This window comes from Xiphophorus maculatus, chromosome 2 (assembly GCF_002775205.1).
Source record: "Xiphophorus maculatus strain JP 163 A chromosome 2, X_maculatus-5.0-male, whole genome shotgun sequence".
NCBI lineage: Eukaryota > Metazoa > Chordata > Actinopteri > Cyprinodontiformes > Poeciliidae > Xiphophorus > Xiphophorus maculatus.
In genome coordinates this window covers 26,819,807-26,844,863 of record NC_036444.1, presented here as the reverse complement: position 1 = coordinate 26,844,863, position 25,057 = coordinate 26,819,807, and the positions used below count along the sequence as shown (strand labels likewise).

The 25,057-nt window shown below is 39.7% G+C and overlaps 2 protein-coding genes across 4 annotated transcripts; one reads left to right on the top strand and one right to left on the bottom strand.

Moving 5' to 3' along the window:
• The first annotated feature begins 856 nt into the window (after positions 1-856).
• On the top strand, positions 857-16,023 carry LOC102228643 (monoacylglycerol lipase ABHD2-B). The gene is made up of 12 exons (XM_005807467.3): positions 857-1,283; positions 1,400-1,486; positions 1,584-1,632; positions 3,964-4,191; positions 4,280-4,455; positions 6,056-6,223; positions 6,389-6,572; positions 7,829-7,921; positions 8,091-8,192; positions 8,275-8,344; positions 8,540-8,624; positions 14,231-16,023. The coding sequence occupies exons 4-12, from the start codon at positions 3,980-3,982 to the stop codon at positions 14,431-14,433; spliced, it is 1,293 nt and encodes a 430-aa protein (XP_005807524.2). The 5' UTR covers positions 857-1,283; positions 1,400-1,486; positions 1,584-1,632; positions 3,964-3,979; the 3' UTR covers positions 14,434-16,023.
• Positions 16,011-24,942, bottom strand: rlbp1 (retinaldehyde binding protein 1). Of its 3 annotated transcripts, none has more exons than XM_023348421.1 (8): positions 24,802-24,942; positions 24,281-24,324; positions 21,084-21,212; positions 20,017-20,221; positions 18,939-19,117; positions 18,265-18,423; positions 18,070-18,180; positions 16,011-16,802 (listed from the first exon to the last, which is right to left on the bottom strand). In XM_023348421.1, the coding sequence occupies exons 2-8, from the start codon at positions 24,290-24,292 to the stop codon at positions 16,674-16,676; spliced, it is 924 nt and encodes a 307-aa protein (XP_023204189.1). In that variant the 5' UTR covers positions 24,293-24,324; positions 24,802-24,942; the 3' UTR covers positions 16,011-16,673. The 3 variants fall into 3 exon arrangements, with proteins under 3 accessions (XP_023204189.1, XP_023204185.1, XP_005807505.1); XM_023348417.1 differs by having other exon boundaries at positions 24,281-24,353; positions 24,802-24,941; XM_005807448.2 differs by lacking the exon at positions 24,802-24,942 and having other exon boundaries at positions 24,281-24,767.
• Positions 24,943-25,057: the final 115 nt, after the last annotated feature.

Sequence of the window (25,057 nt, the reverse complement as noted above, 5' to 3'; positions counted from 1 at the left end):
AAGTAACATCTTGGCTAGGAATACTTTAAATTTGGGGGTTTTGGCCCCAAATCCCCAAGTTTTATTGTTCAGTCGTTTCAATAAAACGATTGAACAGCGCTGCGTTATACGTTACCCATATTTTGAAGCAGTAAGATACATACATATATAATTTATTTATAATACATAAATAATATGCGATTTGAAATTAAAGATATGTTGTCATTTTGTGTTGCCACAACACATTTCAACACCCCGAGATTGTGGCATTCAGAACCTGAGATAAGTGTTTTTATTTAGACTTATTGTAAAAAAAAAAAAAAAAAAAAAAGAAAGAAAAAAAAGATCTACTTTCAAAAAAATTAACAAGTTAAACGTCACAGTTGTGTCTTGGGCATCCTTCATCCCCAGCTAAATGTGTGCAACGTTTCTTTCTTTGAATTTAACCAAATGCTCTACTTATGTTATATTATTATCATTATTTATATGGTAAAAACGTAGAATGGTTTAAACAATGTGAAATTGAGCCTAACCCATTTGGCCTAAGTTAGTCTGCAGAGATTTATTCTACGTAATTGTGCGTTGTGACTGTTTTGCTGCTATTCTCTGACTTTAATCAAGTTTCTTTTTTGTTTTTGTTTTTACTGCGGGTTGCACATTCAAAGTCTTTCCAATTTTACACGGGTCAGAATGAATTCACTTACAGCTTTTATTTGTACTTTTAATGGAATCTACTGTAAGTTTGGTTGAGTCTGTGAACTTCTGTCTGCTCTGCGCTCACGCTGCAAGTCGAGTGTTTTTCAGAAGGATTATGTAAGTATTTCCTGTCATCAGTGCACATATTTGTGAGATTAGTGTTGAGCAGTCATGGGGCGTGTGTCTGACCAATGAATCGGGGAAGGGAAGTTACTGTAAATTGAGGTACGATTCAGTAGGAAGTATCGCTGTCTGCTGTGGTGCCTTTTGCGGTTTTGGGGTTGTTGGACGTGCTGGTGTATCTGGAGGGATAGCTAACTCCACAGAAATCGGACATTTACTCCATACGGAAGGGGCGAATAAACATATAACACCTACGTGATTTGAGAGCGAATGGCGCAACATCCGACTAAATGTGTTGTAGAAATCCACGTCTCTAGTGTTGTGGGAGAACTAAAAGCCTAATGTCGGAGCTTTATTAAGGGAGCCTGAAGGCATCTTGAGCTCGCGACTCGGCTGGTCAGTTTCTCCACCGTGTGAAGTGGAGACGGAGCTGCTAGCGAGTCCGTGACTCAGGCTACAACTCTCACAGACTCTTAAACGCTATGGTAAGTCCGGAAGTGTCCGTTTTCTAAACTTTAGAAAACTGCTGGGTTTCAAGTTTTGACGTCAGCGTCGGCTTTTTGGACTCTTGGGAACACGGTTTCTCTCCTGCCCCTCACAGGAAGAGGTTTACCTGGAGCAGAAGACAGACGGAGAGCGAGGAACCTGTTGAGGCTGGCCGCTCGGGCTCCCGTCACGCCTTCTGGATGTACGTTTTGGGTCAATTTGTGTTTTCTCTGTTAGTAAACGTTTTTCTTAGTGTATCACTATCTAAAGTTGCCTTTATTTTGTGTTTTCCCTACCAGCTGTCAAGTAAAATTCACTGTTTTGTATTATCCCTGCTCGGACAGAAAGGTGAGTCAAAAGTCTTGCTTAACAGTCATTTAAATCCCTCGCTTGAACTTCGTCGTTGATTATTTACGGACTAAAGAAATACTAAATCCATATAATTTGTAATTATATTGTGAGAAATGTATTTAGAGCTGTACAGAAGTTATAAAAGGAAACTAATTAGGCGAAGTTTATTTATATGTAGCTGAAGTTGTAATACTGTGCCAGTGGTTCCCAAAATAAGGGTCGGGACTCCTCTGGGAGTCACCAGTCATTTCTCTTTATAAATTAAATATGACCCCCCCCAGAAATTATAATAGTAAATCATATTTATGCTATAAATATTAGGAGATATATTAAAAATAATAGTAATGCTTTAAAAGGTAGACTCAATGTATAGACTGGGTTAGATTTGGAGGCAGTTTGTGCTATCACTACATTCCTGTTTAATACACTTTGTATGTAAAACATATGTAATAGTCTGGGCATGAGTTTCTTCTATGGCTTTTTTTTGGAAGGATTTATTATTTGGACATTCAGATGTTCAGTTAAGATACTGGAAAGTATAGAAAAGTGCTTAAAAATGTTATTATAAGTATGGAGAAACGTAAATTAGTGTAAAACCTTTGTTTTTGAACAGTTTCTCCAATCTTGTTTTAAAGATTCATAAGTGTTTAATAAAATAAACAACCTTTTTGAAGTCCTTATATATGCACTGGTATCTAAACAGTATCATGTTTTTGTGACGTAAAGAAATGAGACCAAAATAAATCATTTCACCACACTTTTCAGCTGAAAATAGGCATATTTATTCCAATGCAACATCTTAAAAAAAACCAAAAAAACAAATGAATTTAAAAATATATAATTGTTAAAGTACATTTTCATTCAAATTCAGCATTAAGCTTTCTTTGGTAAAAGTCTGTGAGCATCCCAGGCTTTTCCAAATCTTTGAGTTCTCTCTGGTGAAGCCATTCTTTTCTTTATTTTTGACTTTATACATCAACTCACAGTAGTAATTTTTTTTAAAAATGAACTCATTCATCTTCACATCTCTAGAAGACTTCTGGAAATTTAAGGCCAAAACTGCCTGGAAATTAATTAGAGGTGTTCATAAGTCCTAATTAATCATTATGCTGCCACCACCAGGTGGTTTTAGTCACGTCTGGATGTTTTCTTGTGAAGAAAAAGCTTTTGTCTTGCAGAACACAGAATGTCGCTGCAACCTGTAGAACCCAGTCGGTATCAATCAGAAATTCCTGAAAGTCTTTCAGTGTTGCTGTTTGCCTCTTGACCGGCTTTATTTAGTTATTTTTAAAAAAAATATGTTGTACAGTTTGTACATTTTGTTGTGGAATTGTGAGATATGTAACATATTTGAATATATTACAATAAAAGTCTTGTTTGTTTATTTTTACATCTCATAAATTTTACCAGGGGTGTGCAGACTTTTTTTTTAATCACTACAAAATGGAATCCAGTCGTTTCGCTCAAAGGCAGCGCTTTGTGTCAATGAGAAATGTCATTGTTACAGCCCTGTATGGAGTAGGATAAGTATAAAACAGATGCTTTTAAATAGTTGGTTGTTTAACATTATAGTCTATAAAGTTTGTGAACACTATTTTCTACAGATTAGCTAATGTTACTCTTTCTAAAAACATAATTTTTTATTGTTAAACCAAAAAATATATCAGCATTTCTCAAAAACTGATTTGCTTGTTTCCTCCGAAGCACCGTTCCCTTGTGTTTGTCATTTTCAGACAATAAAATAAAACATGTTATTATACTTTTTCTATCTTTATATATAGAAAATGTTTTGAACACAGAAAATTGAGATAAAAAGTGTCCAAAAGACAAACTCAACATTTGTGCTTAAAGCCTAAAATTTTGTCAGAAGCCTTGTAAGTGTTTTAAAGGAAAGAGTTGAGGAAAGAAACAAAAATCTTTGAATTTTTCTTTATACTTCTGACATAGATATGTATAAATGGCCTTCTAGAAATATGCTAACTTGCTCTTGTAATACCATCCTTATTCTTTGAGAGTAATTAGAGTCTCCAGTGTATTTTATTACTATTTTATGTGACATACCGACTCAAAACAGGGTTAATAGTGAGGTGGAAGGAAAAGAATATAAGTTTTCAAAATTTTTCACAGATCAGAATTTTTTACTGAGCCCCGTTTTAGTAAGTGGAGTGTAATCTTTGCATAAATGTGGGTTTTCTATGAAGGTCTCAGGTGCAAGAAATAAGTAAACTTTACATTTAGTTGGTCTATTGCAATAAAATACGTCAAAGTTCAAGAAATCGACATACTTCTGCGTGTTTTTTATTTTTGTTTTACGCTCATAACCTGCAGGTCTACAATTCTCACAATGATGATGCTGGAGGACAGCGACATGCAGACCTTTGGCTCTGAGCTGCCGGCCATGTTTGACGGCATGAAGCTGGCCGCGGTGGCCGCCGTCCTCTACGTCGTCATGCGCTGTCTCAACCTGACGAGCCCAACCGCGGCCCCGCAGGTCATCAGCCAGGACACGCTGCTCTGCCGCTACCTGCTCAAGTCCTGCCCGATGCTGTCCAAACAGTGAGCTTTAGAGAGATTTTTCAGATTTATTCGCTAAAACCCCGAACCCGGATGATTTTTATAATATAGAGCTTGTGACTTCCTTCAGGTACATTCCTCCTTTGCTTTGGGGAAAGAGCGGTCACCTCCAGACGGCTCTGTACGGCAAGATGGGGCGCGTCAACACTCCAACACCCTGCGGGCTTCGCAAATTCCTCCCAATGCAGGATGGAGCCACAGCCACCTTTGACCTCTTTGAAGCTCTAGGAAAGCACAGCACAGGAGGTCGGTAGAAAAATGACTTCAGTGATTAGCGAGTCTGCAGACAACGTAGGCGTTTCTAAAGGAGGATGTTTCTCACTGGACACACCTGATTAGACAAACAGAAAAAACTAGGCGATTCCCAGAAAACACTGGGCGATTGTCCAATCTGCCGCGTCTGATTGGACAAACAAAATCAAGCTTACCACGAACATGGCATGTTAGACATTTCTGAAATACTACGAAATTAACGTTTGTCGTTGAACTTTTTTCCCCCCAAATATCGCTAGCTTACTTCTCTGTGATGGCGTATTAGGGCTATAGAAAAAAAAAGAAGTGGTAAACTTGGTCAAAAAACTCAGAAATTTAGAGACTGATCTCAGAAACCTTCTAGAAAAATATCGGAAACAAAAATAATATTGGAATTTCAAAAGGGAAAAATGTAAATTTTTCAAACTCAGAAATTTTCCAAAAGTCGAACATTTTTGACTTTGGAAACAGAGAACTTTCCATGTTTTTTCTAGAAAATTTCTGAGATATCAGAGTTAAACTTTTTAAGGTCAGATATTTCTAAGTTTGTTTCTAGAACATTTCTTAGATTAATCTCAAAATTTCTGAGATTTTTCTAGAACATTTGAAACTTTTCAAAGTCAGAAATTTTCAAGTTTTCTCTTGAAAATGTCTAAGATTAATCGAAATATTTTGGAGATTTTCAGTGGAAATTTACTCTTCTGTTTTATATACAAATATAGTTGCAATGGCCCTAATGCAAAATAAGAGCATCAACATGAATCACACTGTTTTTATAACTAACAACAGTCATTCTTGCAGGAAGCCCCTCCTTCTGCTGCACACCTACCAGTTAGAATACAAACAATTATCTGATTTGTAGCAAAAAGCAGGTAATTTAACAAATAAGTGGAAATTATTCTAAAACCGTGGTAGTGGAATACTATGGTTCCTTGTGCATACAATCATGCATACAATACAATGATTGTATACATCTGATTGTACTGACGCATACAATCAGTAGCAAACTTGTTCAGGGGACAACTGACAGATAAGATATATTTTGTTTTCTAATTTTTGAGTGCCCCTCGCCTGTCTGATGCCCCCCTGGGCAACTGCCCATACAGCACATATCAAAAATCCCTCACTGACTGTCGGAAGTGTTTTTTTCAGAGATGTTTATAAGTATGGAGGGCTAAATGTTGACACCTTGCCATTGCAAACAAATCCATTTTGGTTACTGAAGGAATGAGAAACTGACATAAGTAGTTAAAAACCAATAATAAAGATATTTTAAAAAGTCATTCAAAACATTATGTTACTTAAACCGCCTTTGAGGGAGAAATTGGACCGTTAACTTCTTGTTTTCTTGTCCAACTTTTTAACTTTTTCTGTAGTTTCTGAAAAACTTTTGCAGCAGTCAGTGTTTTCTCTCTTTAGTCCCGACTTTTGCCTGCCGGGTTTGTACGTCTGGCTGAAAGAGCGCACGAGTTCTTCATCAACTCTGCTGAACTCCCATGAGGGGAGGATTCATCAACTCACACGCACGCTGTTCACTTTGACACTCATGACTCCAGTTAGATGTTTTCACTTGCTTTCTTTGTTTGCATGTCAGACGATGTTACCATGGTAATCTGCCCTGGGATTGGTAACCATAGCGAGAAGAACTACATTCGAACCTTTGTGGATTACTCCCAGCGGCAGGGTTACCGCTGCGCCGTCCTCAACCATCTGGGAGCTCTTCCTGACATGGAGCTCACCTCGCCGCGCATGTTTACCTACGGTAAGTAGGGCTAACAACATGCTGCACTGCGAGGCGATTGCACTAGAGAAACAGATTCATTCCCAATGGGTTTACACGTTCTAATGTAAAACCTCATTTCTTAATGTGCCATATATTCAGAAAAGCATGTTTTGTTTTGTTTGTTTTTGTAATATATATATTTAGGGTGCACTTGGGAGTTTGGGGCCATGGTGGCCTACATCAAGCGTGCTTTCCCCCAAACGCAGCTGGTGGTGGTGGGCTTCAGTCTGGGTGGGAACATAGCGTGTAAGTTCCTGGGAGAAAATCGATCCAACCAGGAGCAGGTGTTGTGCTGCGTCAGCGTCTGCCAGGGATACAGCGCCCTCAGGTCAGTCAATGGGACTCACATCACACTACATCCCAATTATATGTTCGCTGGTTTATTATAGTTTTGGGCTTTATGTTAAAAAGCCCAAAATATATATCGAGTTTCACTTTTTTAAAATTATTATTATTATTCTGGTTGCTCTTTTTCGCCGTGCTTCTTCTCCTGCATACTTTGTGCTATTCTAACCATTCAACTTTTATACTATTCAGCTCTCCTAACGCCTGCTATATCTCCTGGTATTCATAACCTTCATACTTTATATAATATTCAGCTTTTTATGAATATTTCACCCCATAGAAATGGGGGAAACAGCTACATCCTGTGGCAGAATTGAGGATTGCAATATAAAATGTCGCGTTTCACAGTTCATGCCTCAGGTCGGCTTCTAACGCTTTTGCCATTTTTACCAAAAGCGTTCAGCATTGAGAATTCACACTTGCATTTTCATAGGAAGTGCACACTTTCTAGTTTATTTTCGTCCTGACTTTTTGCCTTATTCAGTTAGTTTTACTTAGTTTTTTTTTTTTGTTTGTTTTTTATCACCCCGCAAGGGGTCTTTTTGTGGGTTCTAGTGTCCCTTTCTCAAAGTAGGCTGACAGGAAAGGGGGGAAGACATGCGGTAAACGTCATCGGGTCCGGGAGTTGAACCCGCGACAGCCGCGTCGAGGCCACGTTGCCTCTCAATGTGGGTCGTGCTAACCCCTCCGCCACCACGGCACGCCCCCTTTACTTAGTTTTTAGGGTAATGAATACTCAACTGAAGACGCCATTTTCAAAAAAATTTTTCAATTATTGTTGAACAACCGAGTGCCTCTTTTACCTCAAATTTTGCGGTCACCATTTTACGGACTAGCGCAAGTGCCACCAAGAGCAGTATGGAGTGGCATAATTTACCGACAGCTGACGTAAACTGCTTGTTTGAGGTGGGGGACAAAAAAAAAATTATTTCACATCAGGTCAAAAGGCTAATAAATAGATTCCTAAAGACAAAAACAAAGGAAGTTATATCTACAATTTCAGTATGTTTTAGTTAGTTTTATAAACGTACAATATAGTTCCAGTTTACATTTGTATTACTTCAGTTTAAATGTTTTCTCAATTTCAGTTTTCGTTATTTCATTAGTTTTAGTTAATTGTAATGAACTCGGTAGTCTGTGGTTGTAACGTGACAAAATGTGAGAAAGTTTAAGGGTAATACACTGTAAGAAGGAATTTTCCTCATGCGGTGTAGTATTGTGTGTCTTCTGTGTCTTTAGGGCACAGGAAACATTCCTTCAGTGGGACCAGTGTCGGAGGCTTTACAACTTTGTGCTGGCGGGCAACATGAAGAAGCTCATCCTGTCACACAGGTTAGACACTTTTTCATGGACAAATTACTAGTTTCAGATGCACACCTAATCGGAAACCACTATGCCTTACAGCTAGAGGTGAGAAGATCGAGACGTGTTAATGTGGTCGCTGACGTCATTTAGTCGGCTTAATGCTCTAAGTTTTCTCCACGCTGATCTCGGTTCCCAGGGGGAGCTTGTTGAACATGACCTCCAGCAACATTGGAGATGCAGACCTCAACAAACTGTGCGCAGCCACGTCTCTGATGCAGATAGATGACAACATCATGAGGTGAAATGTTGTTGGGATTAAAAAGTCGACACAGATGCAAATGTGTTCCAAACGCTTTATCTCTGATGTTATCACACTACAGAAAATTCCACGGCTACAACTCCTTAAGGGAGTACTACGAGAAGGAGAGCTGTGTGCACTACATCCACAACGTGAGTCTGAAATATCTGTAGTAAAATCTCTACTATGTGTCATCAGTGCTTTTATTGAACGTTGTTCCTGTTGATTAACTATTGTAGAGTTGTTAGAGACACATGTCTGATTTGGTTTCTGCAGGATAAATGTTTGAATGAATGCTACTGAAACTAAGCTAGCAGGAGTTAACCGAGTATGAAACTTGCTTCCAGGTGTCTGTACCACTCCTTCTGGTCAACTCCTCTGATGATCCACTAGTTCATCGGTCACTTCTGGCTATACCATACAGGCTTGCAGGTTAGTGGTCAATTCAGAACAAACCCTCATGTAGTTCCTATGCACATGAGGTTGCATAGGACAAAAAAAAGCATAGACTTTGATCTTCCTCTTATTTGGTATTCCACACTCTAGGGCTGGACAATAAATGAATAACAATGTATCACTATAGAAACGTCATCAATACCAATAGAAAATTTGTCTGATAGAAAGTTCAGTAATTTCACTGAACTCCGATCCGGAACCGCATGGCATTCTGGGGCGTGTAGGTAGAGGAAAAGCTTTAGCCACTCAGCCTCTCACGATGAGCTATCAAAAGTTGGTGGCATCAACTCACTCATTCAGTCTTAGTTTTGGTTACCTAGCAACAAGCCGTTGAGTAACTTGTGCGGCAGCAGCTTCAGGTTTCGCCACTGTGCCTCATAACTGCTTTAAAAAAAAACAACAAACAAACAAATACTGGCTTGGAATGAAGACTATGGATAAAACAGGAAACGGTCATGCCGGCGGTTACTTAGCATTTAATGTTTTTTAACTGCCAAGTAAAAGATACAGACTGAATTTCCTCCAATTGATAAAATTTCAGATTTTTTGGCAGGACTTGGTCTTTTTTCGCTCAACTCTCCATCCGCTTACTAAAGACAATAACTTGTCCAGCATAGAGTGAACAAGCGTCCTTACTTTGCCGTTGGACACACATCATATTGTCTTAAGTGTTGATAAAGTTTTGCCGCATCGTTCTCCTTAACGCCGCTCTGCCGAGGGAGTCTTGTTGAATTTTTCAGAGACATGTGATCCACCTTGGCTGCTGGATTATATATAGAGCACTGTGTGGGTCTGTGCGCGTCTCCCTGGCCGGCACGTACTGCCTTGTCTTGTATCGGGGATTGACATGCAGTGGATGCCGCGTGCCGCTAAATCATAAGCGTGTCATAAGTTTGACAACGAGGAGTGAAATTCTAAACTTCATCTGTTTTACACGGAGACGTGAGCTCTTCAGTATAGGTCCTTTTCTATCTGGAGTTTTCTTCGAGTTCTGGATCTAAGATGCTCCAACATCATGTATGAGTCACATTTTTCATGAAACAATGACTTCACTGCAGATTTCTGGACAAAACTGCAGCATTAAGCAGTGTGATCCAAAAGTATTAATATTCTGAGTCCATAATGTCTTACACCCAAAGTCTTTTGTGTACCAGTTTTGAACGTCTAATTCAATTCAATTCAAATTCAAAAATATTTTATTAATCCAAAAGGGAATTTAAATGTTGCTGTAACTCATTAATTTAGATTCTTCAAAGAGGTATTGAAGATCCTGAACTTGTTGTCACTTTTCTTTGCAAAATAACTCAAGATCCATGAAAAATTGGATGGCAAAATGTGGAAGTGATGCAAATAATTTGGCAAGGCATTAGATATTCGTAACTCGTTTGGTTTTTGCAGAACGTTCTGCAGAAAATCGGTTATCAAATGTGAAGGTAAACTGTGTCGGGCAGGAAATGAACCCGAGGTGTTTAGAGTAACAGAAGGGCAAAGAGCCCGTGGTTTACTTCTCTACGGAAACTGGATTCAGTCGCTGCTTACTTCACTGAGCACTTTTAACCATACCCTCCACTCTGAAAGGTTGGGAACCTTAATTATTTATTGTTGGGCAGACAAGACGGAGGCAGCTTTAATGACATGCTTGGAAATGCTTATCCAGAAAACCAAAGTGAGACAACGAAGGTCAGAAAGAGCATTTACTGATTACTGTAAGCATGGCAGTCATGAAAAATACAGTGCACTGTCATTCAGTAAGTCATATTTATGTAATCACTCATCCCGTTTGTGCAGTTTTGAACTGTACTGGTAGTTATTTACTTGAAGAGTGACATTTTCAATGGCAGTGTTTGCCAACCCTGTTCCTCAAGGTACATTGCATGTTTTAGATGTTTCCCTGCTTTAAAGCACCTAATTGCACAGCTTCAGTTATTACAACTGAAAACCAGCGATCAGCCCGAAACCTGGGAGTAGTGATGGACTCTGACCTGAACCTCCAGAGCCACATAAAGACAGTTACAAAGTCGGCCTTCTATCACCTGAAGAACATTTCCAGATTAAAGGACTAATGTCTCAGCCAGATCTAGAGAAACTAATTCATGTGTTTATCTTCAGTCATATTGATTATTGCTACAGCGTCTTCACAGGTCTGTCCAACAAATCAGTCAAACAGCTGCAGCTGATCCAGAATGCTGCTGCTGGCATTCTCACTAAAACCAGGAAGATAGAGCACATAACACCAGTTTTAAAGTCCCCCCACTGGCTCCCTGTAGCTCAAAGAATAGACTTTAAAATACTGTTGTTAGTTTATAAATCACTGAACGGCTTAGCACCACAATACATTAAAGATCTGCTGTTGTTGTATCAACCTTCCAGACCTCTCAGGTCTTCCGGTTCTGGTTCTGCTCTGCATCCCCAGAACCAAACGAGGAGAAGCAGCTTTCAGCATCTATGCACCACAAATTTGGAACAAACTTCCAGAAAACTGTAAAACAGCTGAAACACTGACTTCCTTTAAATCTCAACTAAAAACCCACCTGTTTAGGATTCTATTTGAAACGTAATCAGTTACAAATTTAATGATGGAACTTGACTTAATGCTGTGTTTTGATTGTTGATTCTATGTTGAAATTGCACAAAAATCCGTGAGGGACGACGGAGTCCCAGAGCGAAATTCCGTGAAAGAGGTGTACGGAGCCTCGTGCCAGAAGCCCATTAAAATGCTGTCTACATCGTTTTAAACTTTGTGATTGTGAGCGTGAGTGGGAACAAAAATAGCAACAGGTATTTTGTTCCATATAACACAGTAGGAGTGTAACAGGTAAACCTTCTATGGATGCAAACTCGACTAAAAACCCACCTGTTTAGGATTGTATTTGAAACGTAATCAATTACAAATTTATTGATGGAACCTGACTTAATGTCGTGTTTTGATTATTGATTCTATATTGCTTTGTGTTTCTGTGTTTGATATGATGCAAAGCACTTTGAAATGCCTTGCTGCTGAAATGTGCTATACAAATAAAATTTGATTTGATTTGGATTTAATTCAGAGGAATGCACTTCAGCAAAAAACTTGTTAATCGCCCAACAATTGGAATCAGTTGTGCAGAAGCAGGAAAACACTTAAAGGGCAGTGTGCCTAGAGGGACCAGGGCTCGGAAACACTTCTCTATGGTGCTGTGAAGTCAAATTGTCTTTGTCAAAGGCTTTCATTGTCACAGAAAATATAGAGTATAGGCCAAAAGTTTGGAAGAAAGACCAGATTTGTTCATAAATGGACTAAGAGTACTATAGCATGCGGTACCAGACCCTTGATGCAGGCCGTTAGGTTCCTGTACAACCCGTCAGAACTTGGTCTGTATTGCCTGTAGTGAGAGTTGGACTCTTTGCCCTTTGTGATCAATTTTATGTTCTTGGACAGAGTTTTTAGGTGTTGAGAGGATCTGTTTTGATGGCCTCAGATTGTCACCTTTTGCAGATGATGTGATTCTTTTTCTCAACTTCATTAGATTGTTATCTCTAGCTCTTCACTAGAACAGTTGGTACCTTCAAGTCCGAGACATGGTCTTCTGCAAGAGGAGGGCGGAGTGCTTTTTCTGGGTCGGGGATGAGGTCCTGTCTGGTCGGGGTGTTCTGGGCACATCCCACCAGGAGGAGACCCGAAGGTAGAGCCTTTTATATAAGGGACTAAGTCTCTCAGCTGGCCTGGGATCACCTTAAGATTACCCCGGAGGAGCTGACCCAAGTGGCTGGGGAGAGGGAAGGCTGTGCCTCCCTTCTTGGACTGCTGCCTCTGCAACCCGATCCCTGATAAAATGAAAGAAAGATGAATTGAAGACAGTTTCACTGTTATACCTTGCAACAAACCAAACATTTTTCATATACTCTCTTATCAGAATTGCTATATTTGTCAAGTATTTGGGTTCTTCTTACTTAAACTTTGCTTTCTTCAGAATTACTTCTGAAGCAATAACCTGGCATATACAGTTTAGGCCACAATTAATCATACCCCGAGAGATTTAGATTTAAAGTTTGATTTATTTACCAACATGTTTGTTCTAACTGGAAGTACTCTTAACTTGTGAAACGGCCCAGCCTGACATGAATCTGTGGTTGGAGCTAACGATTAATTTGATGGCAAGGTCTTCTAACCTCAGTGACAGGGAACTCATTAATGGTCAAAATACCAGCGGAAACATGGGGGAAAAATTATATATTTTTCTGGCTAACAAACTTCTCCTTTTCTTCTTTTTCTTGTCTTTTGCATTTCAAGATTAATGCTCTGTTAACCTTTGTTTCATTACCTTTGAGAGGACGTCGTCACTTCCTGTTAGAAGCAAACTTTAAGGAAAATAAGTATATTGCTCTACTGTAAGCTTCAGATAACCTGATTCAAAAATAGATTTAAAAACAATAGTTGTTAATCGCGCAACTTTAATAATATTTAGACCTTTTCTTTTAGAATTAGCAGCCAGTTTGATGTAAGTTTTGTGTTCATCATGTTATGCCCTATTTATTTATCACAGAGGTTACATAAGAAGCAAAATGGGCTTGGCCAGTTGACATGAAATAAGACTCCAACAGGACACTTTGTGTTTAGTAGGCACGTCCAAAAGCTTAATTTAATAAGACAGTAGGACAGTTTGGCAGGGTTGGGTTACTCTAGGATTGGTTTTATGCATTTCTTAAAGTAAGACTGGAGATGCCTTAATATCTACTTTCCATTAGCAGCAGATCAAATTACTGTGTTAAACTTTTATTATTGTTTATTATGTTATGTTAGACCTTAGTTGAACTGTGAACAGCAGATGGAAGTGGAAGGTAGCTGATAACAGTGGTCCAAAATGAGCCTGGGGCGTTCAAAGTTTTCTAACAATTTGAACATTTATTTTCTAAAAAAGAAATTACTAATGACAGAAAATATATGTTATTATTTCAATCAACCCTTCTGTGAGTTGTAAAATTCGGTATTAAATTTGTTTAATTACAAGAATATAGTCAGAATATTAGCAGAATACGACTTTGTTCTGGTAATTTTATGACTGTATTCTTTTAATATTATAACTTTATGCTCATAATTAAAAATAAATCAGTCGAAGGAGTAATATTCTGTTTTTAGATGTTGGAAAGATGAATTTGTCAAAATTCGGCTACGAGTTTGGTACAAGTTCATCTTTCACAAGAGACAACATGTCCTTAAAGGGTTAATAGACGAGCCATGTTGTCATGACTTCCTGAAGGCGGACCTTCACAAAGAGAAGGGGTTTTTTATTTAAAGAGACAGAGGCTCAATTTCAAGGCGTTAAACTATGAAGTCAATTTTCTTTAAGTAATGTTTGATATATATGCATACATAATATTTTTAAACAACTGAAGTTAGCATAGTTACTCGATTATGCTATGACACCTTGTGCCTGGAAAATACATAACTTAAAAAAAATAATCAAAAATTCCAAGTTCTATAATTATTTGTAAAACACAAAATGAATCAGACATTCGTGACCATGATAAGTGGAAGTTAGCATCTTACCAGAACTGTATGTGGTTTGACCTTCCTCGCTCTCTTTCTGTGTTTTGTACATTAGAGAAAATGCCCAACGTGATGTTCACCCTGACTGAGCACGGGGGCCACATGGGCTTCTTCGAGGGGGCCGTTCTTTTCCCACAGCCCCTCACCTGGATGGACAAGGTCATAGTGGAGTACACCGACGCCATTTGCCACTGGGAGAAGAAGCAGCAGGCCTGCCAGGGGAGCGGAAACTCGAACTTAACCTCCCATCAGCACTAAAACTGAACCTCAGCGGGTGACGCCGACACGCAAAGACTTGACCAGCAGCACGGTCGTCCCGAGGCCTTCGGATCTGCTGGGTCAGTTTGCGTACTCTGCAGAGCATCAGCTAATTATTCGTTACTAACGCCGATGAAAACACTTGATCAGACCGACTAACGAATGCTAATATATTTGCATTCGTTGAAATTCAGTGAAGTTTTACGTAGAAAAGTCCTTTCAGAGATTGAGACCAACGTTTGTTCCTGTTGGATAACTTGTGGGTTTCCGATCAGAACCACCAGGACTGGTTTTATTGTTTACACTGTTTTCAGATGTCCTAATTTCCCTAACATGACTAAACTACTCAGATCACTTTTTTCTTTTTTTACTTTTAAACCTAAATTGTTGTGTACAATCTTTAGGACATCCTGACTGTACTGTACTATATAAGCACTTTAACCCAACATGTCTTTTGCAACACAGACATTTCACAACTTTCACCATTCCAAGAACACCTTAATTTATTTAACTGTAGTTTTCACTTTAATCCTACAAAACAATGCAATCGACCCACTGCTTTGTTTTTGTTTTCTGGTCTCTTAAAGATCCGTTAAAAGCTACAAGTACAAGCATTGTGGCTTAGGGAGCGCTTCGGATTAGAGATAAATGCAAAATTGAAATAGTTTGGGAGGTTTATTTTTAATCTGGTTAGCTTAGCGTTCCCCTCATTAGCTAAAAATGCTTGAAACAAAAGCATCAAGTTGCGTAATTTCTCACAGTAACATTATTATGTCGGAAACAGTGGCAAGATTTGAATTTGGAAATAGTTTTCATGTAGTTTTTTGTTTTTTTTTAAATCAATTGTTCACTATGCTGTTAAATAAAAGTCCTGAATTTTTCAAGTAAACTTCTGCTGAAGAGGTATGAGTAATTAATATCTTACCTGAGGTAAATAAGTCTACTGTAACTCCGAGCGAAACATGTAGTGCTTCCAGTCGGATATAAGTCCCAACAAATAAAACGTTCTCAGTTTCTGTCTAGAAATATCTCACATGATCTGTTGAGCATATTTCACTGAGAAGGATAATCAGTGAGGCACCATCCCCTCTTTTCGTTTTTCATTTAAACAATCATTAGCTTCTGCCAAAAGCAGCTGGAGACAGACTTAAGGTTCATAAAGTGCTTTTCAAAATAACCACCTTGACATTTTTGTCTGAAGACGTTTTAGCCTCCAGAACCTAATCATCTGTATTTATGCCAAAGTTTTAAACCACAGGTAAGATATTAACTGCTTATGATCTTCTCACAGAACCCCTCTTTCAAAAGAAAAATCTGTTGTTCCTTTAAGAAATGTTTATTATTTTGTGCAATTGTGGATTTTATATACTGCTCAAATGAAGAGGTGGGTGTTACTGAAAGTCAGTAGATGATTCAGCTTTTTTATGCCTCTATTATTGATCAATAATCGTTTTTGTCTCTTTTCTTTGTTAAACATGAATCTCTACGGGTAACAAAAAGGTTTAATCAACCCTCTGCTTTGTAGATCTCGTCATTCATGATTTGTTCTCAACATTTCTTAATAAAATGACCAAAAGTTATATTTATATACAGTTTATTGTACATTTATTGACATTGTTGCTGGAGTACAAGGTGGTGTGTCGGGTAAAACTTGCTTTTATTCTGAAAGTGAATCTAAAGAAAAAAATGACAGACATGTCATACTTTGAGTCTCATCATCTGGTGTGTAAAACAACATTAAAACTCCTGAAATCTGTTTAAAATATACCCAGTTGCCACGGCGATTCAGCCATAACGATGGTGTTTGAAATATCATCCCTGATGGGACTTTCTTTTTCAGCTTCTAAGATGTTGTGTTGGGAAATCAGTGGGAAGTGGACAACATTTTCTCTTTTAATGCAGAAAGAAATATTCATTTTCCAATCAGGTTTCCGTGTGAATTTAAATTGCCATCTGTTTTGGGTAAAAGATTTGTTAAATTACAAAACCATTTGTAATTTCTGCTCAAAATTCATGAGTTAGAGAAAGCTAAGGTTTAAGCTTGGTACCGCCCCCTTTCTGTAGGACTGGGTTTTGTCAGAACATCTGGAAAACGGATTCTTCGTCAGCCTTTCACACACTTTCCTATGTTTCATTCATAACTATTCTTCCTACATCCACACAGCTGGATTATTCTGTTACATTTTTTTCTCCACTGCATTACAGCTGTCAGACTGCTGGGCGACAGGTTTCTACGACGACTAGTCGAACAGCTTGCTCGCCGTGGCCTTGCCGTCGTACTTGGAACCTTTTCCGTCAAACTCGGACGGAAGAATTTCGGGGTCAAACTCCTTGTAGTAGTTTTCCAGCTCGTCTCCGTGAACGAACACCTACAGCAAACAGAGCGGCTGTCAGGGACGATTGTGCAGGAAACCACTCACATGGTGAAATTAACGTCATATGGTGGACAAAAAGATGTTTGGAGGCGGCCGTTTCTAGCATTTAAGCACCTCTAGTCAATATGAAACCGTTCTTGGAGCCTCTTTGCACATAATTTAGAAGCGTATCTAGCTTTTTTCTTATTAAGGTTTCATCAACAAACTTCGGTGCATTTCTTAAATTCAATTAAAAATGAGTCTGTACTTGACTCAAGACTGACTCTTGTGTGCTTTTTTTTTTGCTTGAGCTCCGCCAGATTGGATGGAGAGGATCTGTGAAACTCACTTTCCAAAACTCACCCCCATTTTCTCAACTGTATCTACTAGGGGTGCTGCGATAAATCGGTCAGATGATAAATTGGCCTCCGATTCTTTCATTTTGGGACATCAACCGATATTTACATGACAAACCGATTTGATCTAGCTCTGCAAAGGTGTGAAAATTAGATCCACCCACCAGGTGTGCGGTTAACAATATTCACCCCAAATGTTGCCAATTTAGTGACTCTCAACATATTTGGCTATTATCATTTTTTCACCAGACAAAAAAATATCAATACTGGCCAAAATTGGCCAACATCGATATTGGTATTGGCCAGTATCAAACCCCTGGGAACATATGAACATCTGTCCCGAGTTAGGTTCTTGTTGGCTTTTTAAAGATCTGTTATCGTCCAGAAAACTGTAATCAATCAATACAAAAACACAAAATCTTACCTAGTATTTTTTTTTGTCCATTTAATGGTAAATGGACAAGTAAATATTGTAGCACACTTGATATAAGACAACACTAACTCATCAGTAACGTTTCAGCAAGACACAATAGCTAGCTTTAAGTAAATAATTTCATAATATTGATAATGAAAAATGGACTAGTTCCACTGGAAGATTGTTTCCTTTTAACATGGGAAAAATGTCTTGCTATGGTGTAATAATCTGCCAGTGGATTATATTCGATATTTTCCTCAATATTAAGGAATCGCTGACTTAAAACACGTTCCTACCTTGTTGAAAAGTGCCTTCTAAGCTAGTTTTGCCTTATTTCAGTCTATTAAGATATTTGCACTAGAAAATAGACCAAAACACTTAGCAAGATTTTATGTTTTTGCAGTGTTGCACAGTGAACACTCTGAGTAAACACACTGACCTTTGTGGCTGTAATGTGAAACCATTAAAGACTGGCACAGAGAGTTTGTGGAAGGTTATGGTTGTGACTTACTCTCTCTAGCAGCTTGCTCTTCATGAGGGGCTTCACCACGTTGTAAGTGGTGGTGAAGTACCAGGGCTGGTGGATGAAGTGCACGGCCTTGAAACGGGCTGGGAAGGAGTCCTGGTGGGACGCCAAGAGCAACGCGGTTGAGGCGACCCGATCCTTAAAGAGTTCGGCGAAAGCAAAGCTGGATTACAACCCTACCTGCAACATGTCCACCATCTTCTTGAGCTCGGTGGGTTTGATCCCTGACGCCTGCTGCATGGTGAAGCCCTTGAAGTTTTCAATGATGCAGAAGCCGTTGATCTGAGTCTCCTCGTTCTCCAGCAGCTTCTCAAGGATCACGCAGTAGGCGCGCAGAATCTGAACGAACAAGAGGTTGCCACGAGAGCCTCATCAAATCTGCTCCCAGTCACCATGGTATTCACGCATCCTTAAAAACTCTTAAATTAATGCATCTATAGTTAAGGCCTTATAATGTCTTGAATTCTTTCTGAGAAACATACTTGGGCTTAAACCCATTAATCACAGGTCTTAAATTTGGTCCTGACAGGATTATTCTAATTATTTTTCTCGCTGGACTTTTCTGACTGGCAAGCGTTTGAGTAGGTTTGAAGCTACTGCTAACTAGCTAATATGCCCTTGCTAGCTAGCTAGCTTTCTTGCATCTATCAAGGGTAAGTGATAGAAGCAAACATTCGTTGTCATTCGTCTTGACACTACTATATAAAATGTGCGGTTTTACAGTGTACCTTTATGTCGTGGAACAGGTCTTAAATTTAATTCATACTGGTCTTTAAAAGCCTTAAATTTGAGCTGGTGAAACCTTCAAAATCCCTGAGTTACGCTTCTCCTGACTAGTCCTTTCAGGGTACCACCTCGTCAAAGGTGATCTCCTCGTAGTCCCAGTTCTCGATGTTGAACAGCAGAACCACGCGTCCGTATTTGTCTCTGCTGTGGAGGATGCCGGGGTAGCCGGCCTCGATGGTGCTGCGCACGGCCTCTGGGGTCAAGTTCTCAAACAGCTCGGGGTAATCCTTCCGGAAGCGGACATATCCTGAACGGAGAGCCAAGGGGAAGAGTCAGTCAGGCCCTGCTGGGAAAATGAACTAGAAAGTGTCTGTCTCATTTTATGTTTGGAGTATGAAATGGATTTATTTCATGTGATTAAAAGTGCACTCGTATGTAGGAGAAATTAATTAGTACAGTGCAGCAGAAAATTAGATATTTCACCAACAAGAACCTAACTGGGGACAGATGTTCATGCACCCAGGGGTTTGCTTTTTTAAAAAAGCTAGCCACTAAAAAATTCAAGATGGACGTCATCTGGGAAAGATGTATTTTTGAACTGAGTCTGCCAATAAAATCACAGATGAATATTTCTGGTGTCACAACTGAACCCATAGAAATCACATTTACTAATCTTTTTTTGGGGGGGATTTTTCAAAATGGCCACCACGGTTGTCGTGCAAAATTTATTTTTGCTCTAAAATTGCCAGCTATATTTATTTGTATTTGGAGTCAAATCAGAGCCTATATGTTTGGAACCATAAAAAATCAGATCCATTTCACTGATTCTACGTCTCCTTTTTCTGGTGGACATTTTTCAAAATGGTTGTAACGGAGAAACTTCACTTTTGACATCTGATTCTGCCACATATTAATTTAAAGTTGTATGAATAGGAAGACTATAAAAGGTACAATGCGACATAAAGTTCATCCACGTCACGAAAAGGGGGAACATTTTACAGCAATAACGGATTTAAATCGCTCAAAAATGGCGGCCATGTTGAAAAACATCCAGCATCTCCTAATTGAAGTGGCTAAAGGGAAACGTAAATGAAAAACTCGGTTTAGAATCCGAGTTTTTAATGCATTAAATATTTTTACAGTAGTATGCTGCGCTCGTGTCGGCAAATCAAATGAAGCTCCTTTCAGCTTGTTGGTTTGCCTCACCCTTCATGAGGTCAAAGGCTCTGGGCACGTCGTACTTCCTGGCGCGGATAAAGCGGACCAGCAGACTGTCTGGTTTCTCCCCAAAGGTGTCCTGCACCCCCTTGGCCAGGTCATCTCCGGCCTCCGCCTTCTCCTTAATGATACCTCGGAGCTCCTTCGCTGCCGACACGCGCTTCTCATCCGTCTCGTTCAGCTCATCTTTGGCCTGCAGGGGGAGCCAAACCTGACATTTAGCTAACAGTTCACTTAGATGAGTTTAAACACATCGGGGAAACAGAAGGGACTTGGTTTGTTTGCTTGTTTGTTTGTTTTTTAATAACCAATGTTTTAAAAATTATACTGCTGCTGTAATCCAGCAGACCAGAGGGCCCTGAAAAAGTCCAGAGCTGTAAAGGTTATTGGAGCACCTTGATCTGGAAGAAGTGCTATGGTGTTTTGTTGTTTGTATTTTTAGCTATAAGATAAAATTATAATAAATGGGTTTGATTTGACCTAAACTCAGACAAATATTCTGGAAATTACACTTAACAGGGTGCCTGTGCATCATTAAAAAAGTCTTACATTTACTTAAATAACATTAAGGCCTTAAAATGTCTTAAATTCATTGGGTTTACAATAAATTGGTCTTAAATTTTGATTTGGCAGGACTTGTATATTCTACACAGTCATCTTTTTGCAGGACTTTACTGTTATGCAAAACTTTGAAATTTTTTTTTGTTCTTTGACTCAAGATGGTTGCACGTACTGGTAGCTAGATGCTAAAGCTAGCGAGTCCTTATAAGCCAATCATTGGTAAGTGCAAATTTACCATCAGCTGGCTGGACAACGTTCGTCTAAACCCCTGGCTCACTTCTGTTGCCAACCTCTGCCATATATTACTTATTTTGTTTTCTGTGGTGTTGCGGGTCTAAAATTTAATTCATAGTGGCCTTAAAACGTCTTCAATTTGAGCTGGTGAAACCTGCCGAAACCCTGCTTAGGAACATTTTCCTTTCAGTGATTAAGTAAAAATATGGCTCAGCTATCGAGTTGAACGGGGATTGAGGCAACAGTGCAGGTCTGGATACCTTCTGCCTGGTGTGGTCTGGCAGGCTGGCGCAGGGTCCAAACACGGGGCCGTGGTCCTTGATGGTGAGATGCTCCAGCTTGGCCCTGAGCGCCTGCTCCTCCTCCGACACCATGCGGTAAGTTCCACTCTGAGGGGAAAGAAGAAGTCGCTCAGTCAGTTTGTCAGTTTAAATGAACAATTATTGCCGCTGCAGAGCATCCAGTCAAATATTCATTTCTCTATTGCACAAAAGACAGACTTTTTACGGTGATAAAGTAATTGTCAGGGTAAAACTTTCGTTTTTTCTGCTTCACATTTGCACACACTCACCAAAATCACCACACACCCCCTGTTGGTGTTTGGTTTTAATCCTCTTCAGCCAGTGGCTAGCGGTTCCACCGCAGAAACGGTGGAGCTCATTTAGCAGATTCTGGTTTTCCATACGGGCTCAGCCTGTAAATGTAGTCCGTGCATTTTCAACGGATTTAGGTTGGAGACCATTTCCCTGTTGCAACACCCAACTGTGCTCATGTTTCTAAAGGTAAATGAGGTGTGGAAATGGAGGCATTTCATTCTTAAGTCGTTATTAAAGCTCTGCACATGTTGCAGCCGTGTGTTGCTCGTTTTTGTTTTTTTTTAAATAACCAATGTTTTAAAAATGATACTTTTATAATATCATATAATTTATTTATTTTTTATTTTTGTAGTGTAACCGTGCCTCGGAGTGCTTTTGCCGCGACGCCATCTTAGATATTCTCCAAGTCAAAAATACGGAGCGTGTGTGACGCGCCATCACACAGATGCGTCTGGACGTTTTGGAGCCGACAAGACCAGCGGCTGGGCAGGCGCCTTCACGATTCTAAGGAATTTAACTCCTAGAAACCGGTTCTCGATTGGAGGATTAGTGCCGTTGTAGATAGCTAGTAAATTTCAGTCAGAAATATCAAATTTTCTAATAAAACATTGGAAACTTGTTTGACTTTTGAAGCCTGAAATTTCCATGGTTTTTCTTGAGAATTTCTGAGATTAATCTCAAAATTTTGAGCGTTTTGGTGGAAATTTACTCCTCTTTTTTTTCTATGTACAACAGCCCTAATATGCTAACTTATGGATTCCCATCACCACAGTTTTGTTGATATGTGACATATTTGAGCTTGTACGTATAATTTTGACCTGGTGTGGATTTGGTAAAAAAAAAAAAAAAAAAAAAAAAAAAATCCTGTATTTGAAATTCACCGAAGTTCTTCTTTGTATAATGATTCACACTTGAAGACACGTCTTCAAATGCATCCTCAAAGACCTAAAATAAAACCTTTAACTCGGTGCAGAGCTCTGGATGAAGCTAAACGCTTTGCTATGTCAATATAATTCTGTCACATGTGCTGGTTATTGCTGTTTGAGCTTTAGACATCTAATCCACATGGGTAGGAAAGCCTGTTCTTCAGTGTCATTGGACCACAATCAATAGGGCTCAGTGTGTGTGTGTGTGTGTGATTTTTATTAATCTTGCTCACATGAGTCCAGAAAAGCCTGTAAATGCACAGCGAGGACGACGTGTGAACCAGGAAACCAGTAGCTGCTGGTCGTTCAGCCACAGCTCCGTCCCTCCTTTAATTTCGACCCCAGATTTTAAAGATGACATACAGTGGCGCATTCCCCCCCCCCCCCCCCCCCCCCCCCACTTTCTCTAGCAAATGTGCACTCGCACTAAAAACACATCTTTTTGATGAAGCGTGGATTTCCAGCTACAGGATATAATCTAAAAAAAAATTTTTTTCAAATAATTTTTTCGCTGAAGAAAAAAACACCCCAACTGAAACTCCTGTGCTTGTTTTGGCGGAAGTGACGTCACAAAAGCACAAGAATCGAGCCGGTCAGCTTTCATTAGTAAACACCGCGGCCGATCTCAATGTGGACGCTGAAGTTTTTGAGTTTTTTTGTTTTTGTTTTGTTTTGTTTTTGACTCCAAGGCGACGAGGAACGCCGTCGCGGATGGGGAAGCCGAAGCAAATCACGAAATCAAATCGTCTTCGGACGTTAAGCTAGTAGAAACAATTTCATATTCCAGTTTAATATTTTCCATCTGACCAAATTCAAGGCGCTTTTTTTTTCCCGCCTCTTGTACGACGAATAAATGCAATCGCATTTCTTCTTCCTTCTTCCTCAGGAAACTGAGACGGGCTGGACTTTCCTCACGGCTGCTCGTGAACTTTTACAGGGCGATGATCGAGAGCATCCTCTGCCTCAACATGACTGCGTGGTATGGTAGCTGCACAGCACTGGAGAGGAAACAACTGACACGGGTGGTGAGAACAGCACAAGGCATTGTGGGATGCCCCCTCCCAGACCTGGACTCCATTTACACAGACCGGGTCAAGAAGAGAGCTGGATCCATAGCCATGGATTCCAGCCACCCAGGCCACAGACTGTTTGTGCCGCTGCCATCAGGCAAGCGGTACAGGAATATACGGACTACAACAAATAGACTGAGAAACAGTTTCTTCCCCACAGCCGTCAGAGCCATTACTCCCTGCCGCCCCCCCCTCCCACACATATCATAACCTCGCAGTCACACATACATATCCCCCATCCCCACACTGTCACATTATCTGTACTTTGCCATAATTGGACCTGCTGCTACTTCATTGGATGGTTGAGTGCCTTTAGTTAATTTAGTTGTATATATTGTTATTATTATTATTGTGTGTTTGCTTATTTATACTGTATATATTTGACCTTTTGCACGGGAGCTGCAATGGAAATTTCGTTGAATTCTGTTCAATGACAATAAATGCTATCTATCTATCTATCTATCTATCTATCTATCTATCTATCTATCTATTTCAGGTTTACAAGTTCCTTCCGGTGAAACCCAAAAAATGTGGGACTTTTTTTTTTTTTTTGGCAAAGTACGGCTGCAATATTTGGCTCTGGCCGGCGCAGAACAAGATCCATTAAATCAAAAGGCAGAAAGCTACTAAACGCCTCCAATCAGTTATCAGTTGCCTCATGTGATGTCATATCCTGTTGCCAGCTTGTTTTTGGGGAGGGTATCTTTTAAATGTAAAAATAAAAATAGAAAACTGACCCTGATGTGTTGATCGATGGGTAACAAACTCTGCCTAAAGCGGGTTAAGAGTTATTTTAGAAAAAAGAAGAAGAAGAAAAACAGCTTTAGAAGCAGCTTTAACAGAGTAAATGTGGGAAAATACTTACGACTACAGCCATGCTTCCTGCTCTTCCGATCGGCTTTGCACGTCCTGCAGAAAACCAGGGATTTAGTGAATTCCTGTAAATGAGAGAACAATCAACACTCTGTGCTTCCGTATTAATCCCCTTTCTTCCATCCTCCCGGCTCTCAGGGTAACCTGACTGAGCTATATTTGGCGCTCGCCTATTTCTGGAGGATTTGTCCGGAGGTTTCAGGCCTTTTCAGGTTAACGCTGAACTCGGTGGACATAAATATAGTTGGTTTTTTTTTTTGTTTTGTTTTGTTTTGTTTTTTTGGTTTGCCAACATCTCAGTACTACATTTATCGAAAGTTTTTAAAAAATATATTTTTGTAAACGATTTAACGCTGAAAAGCTTGTAGGAATGACTGAAAGCTGCCGATGAAACTTTTCCAACAAAGATGAATGACGCTCTTCTCTGGAATTGAAAGATTAGAGGGAAAGGTTTTGCATTTCTGCCTGACATCTACAGCAGGAGGATGAAGACGCTGAGGAGAGGAAGCTTACCTGACGCAGATGTGGAGGAGAAGGCGGAGAGCGGCGGCGGTCCGTGTGGACCAGAGGTGGAAGGGACCTGGGATTTTATGGTGCTGGGATTAGTGGCGTCACACCAGATTACGACCAGCAGATTTTAGGGGGGGGGGGGTTTGCTTGGTTTTTTTTTTTTTTTTCCCCTTCTCGTCTCCATTCAATCAGCGTGAAAGTGGCCGTAGGTGTGACGGAAAGCGGGCGGAGGAGCTCCTGTTGAGGAAAGGAGACCCGG

Bases quoted from the DNA above. Each gene is read 5' to 3' on its own strand.
- LOC102228643 (XM_005807467.3), top strand. From the start codon at position 3,980: ATGATGATGCTGGAGGACAGCGACATGCAGACCTTTGGCTCTGAGCTG. The intron at 4,192-4,279 runs GTGAGCTTTAGA...GACTTCCTTCAG, and splicing joins TGCCCGATGCTGTCCAAACA to GTACATTCCTCCTTTGCTTT. The intron at 6,224-6,388 runs GTAAGTAGGGCT...ATATATATTTAG, and splicing joins GCCGCGCATGTTTACCTACG to GGTGCACTTGGGAGTTTGGG.
- rlbp1 (XM_023348421.1), bottom strand. The intron at 20,222-21,083 runs GTATCCAGACCT...CTCCCCCTGCAG, and splicing joins CAGACCACACCAGGCAGAAG to GCCAAAGATGAGCTGAACGA. The intron at 19,118-20,016 runs GTGAGGCAAACC...CTCTCCGTTCAG, and splicing joins AGCCTTTGACCTCATGAAGG to GATATGTCCGCTTCCGGAAG.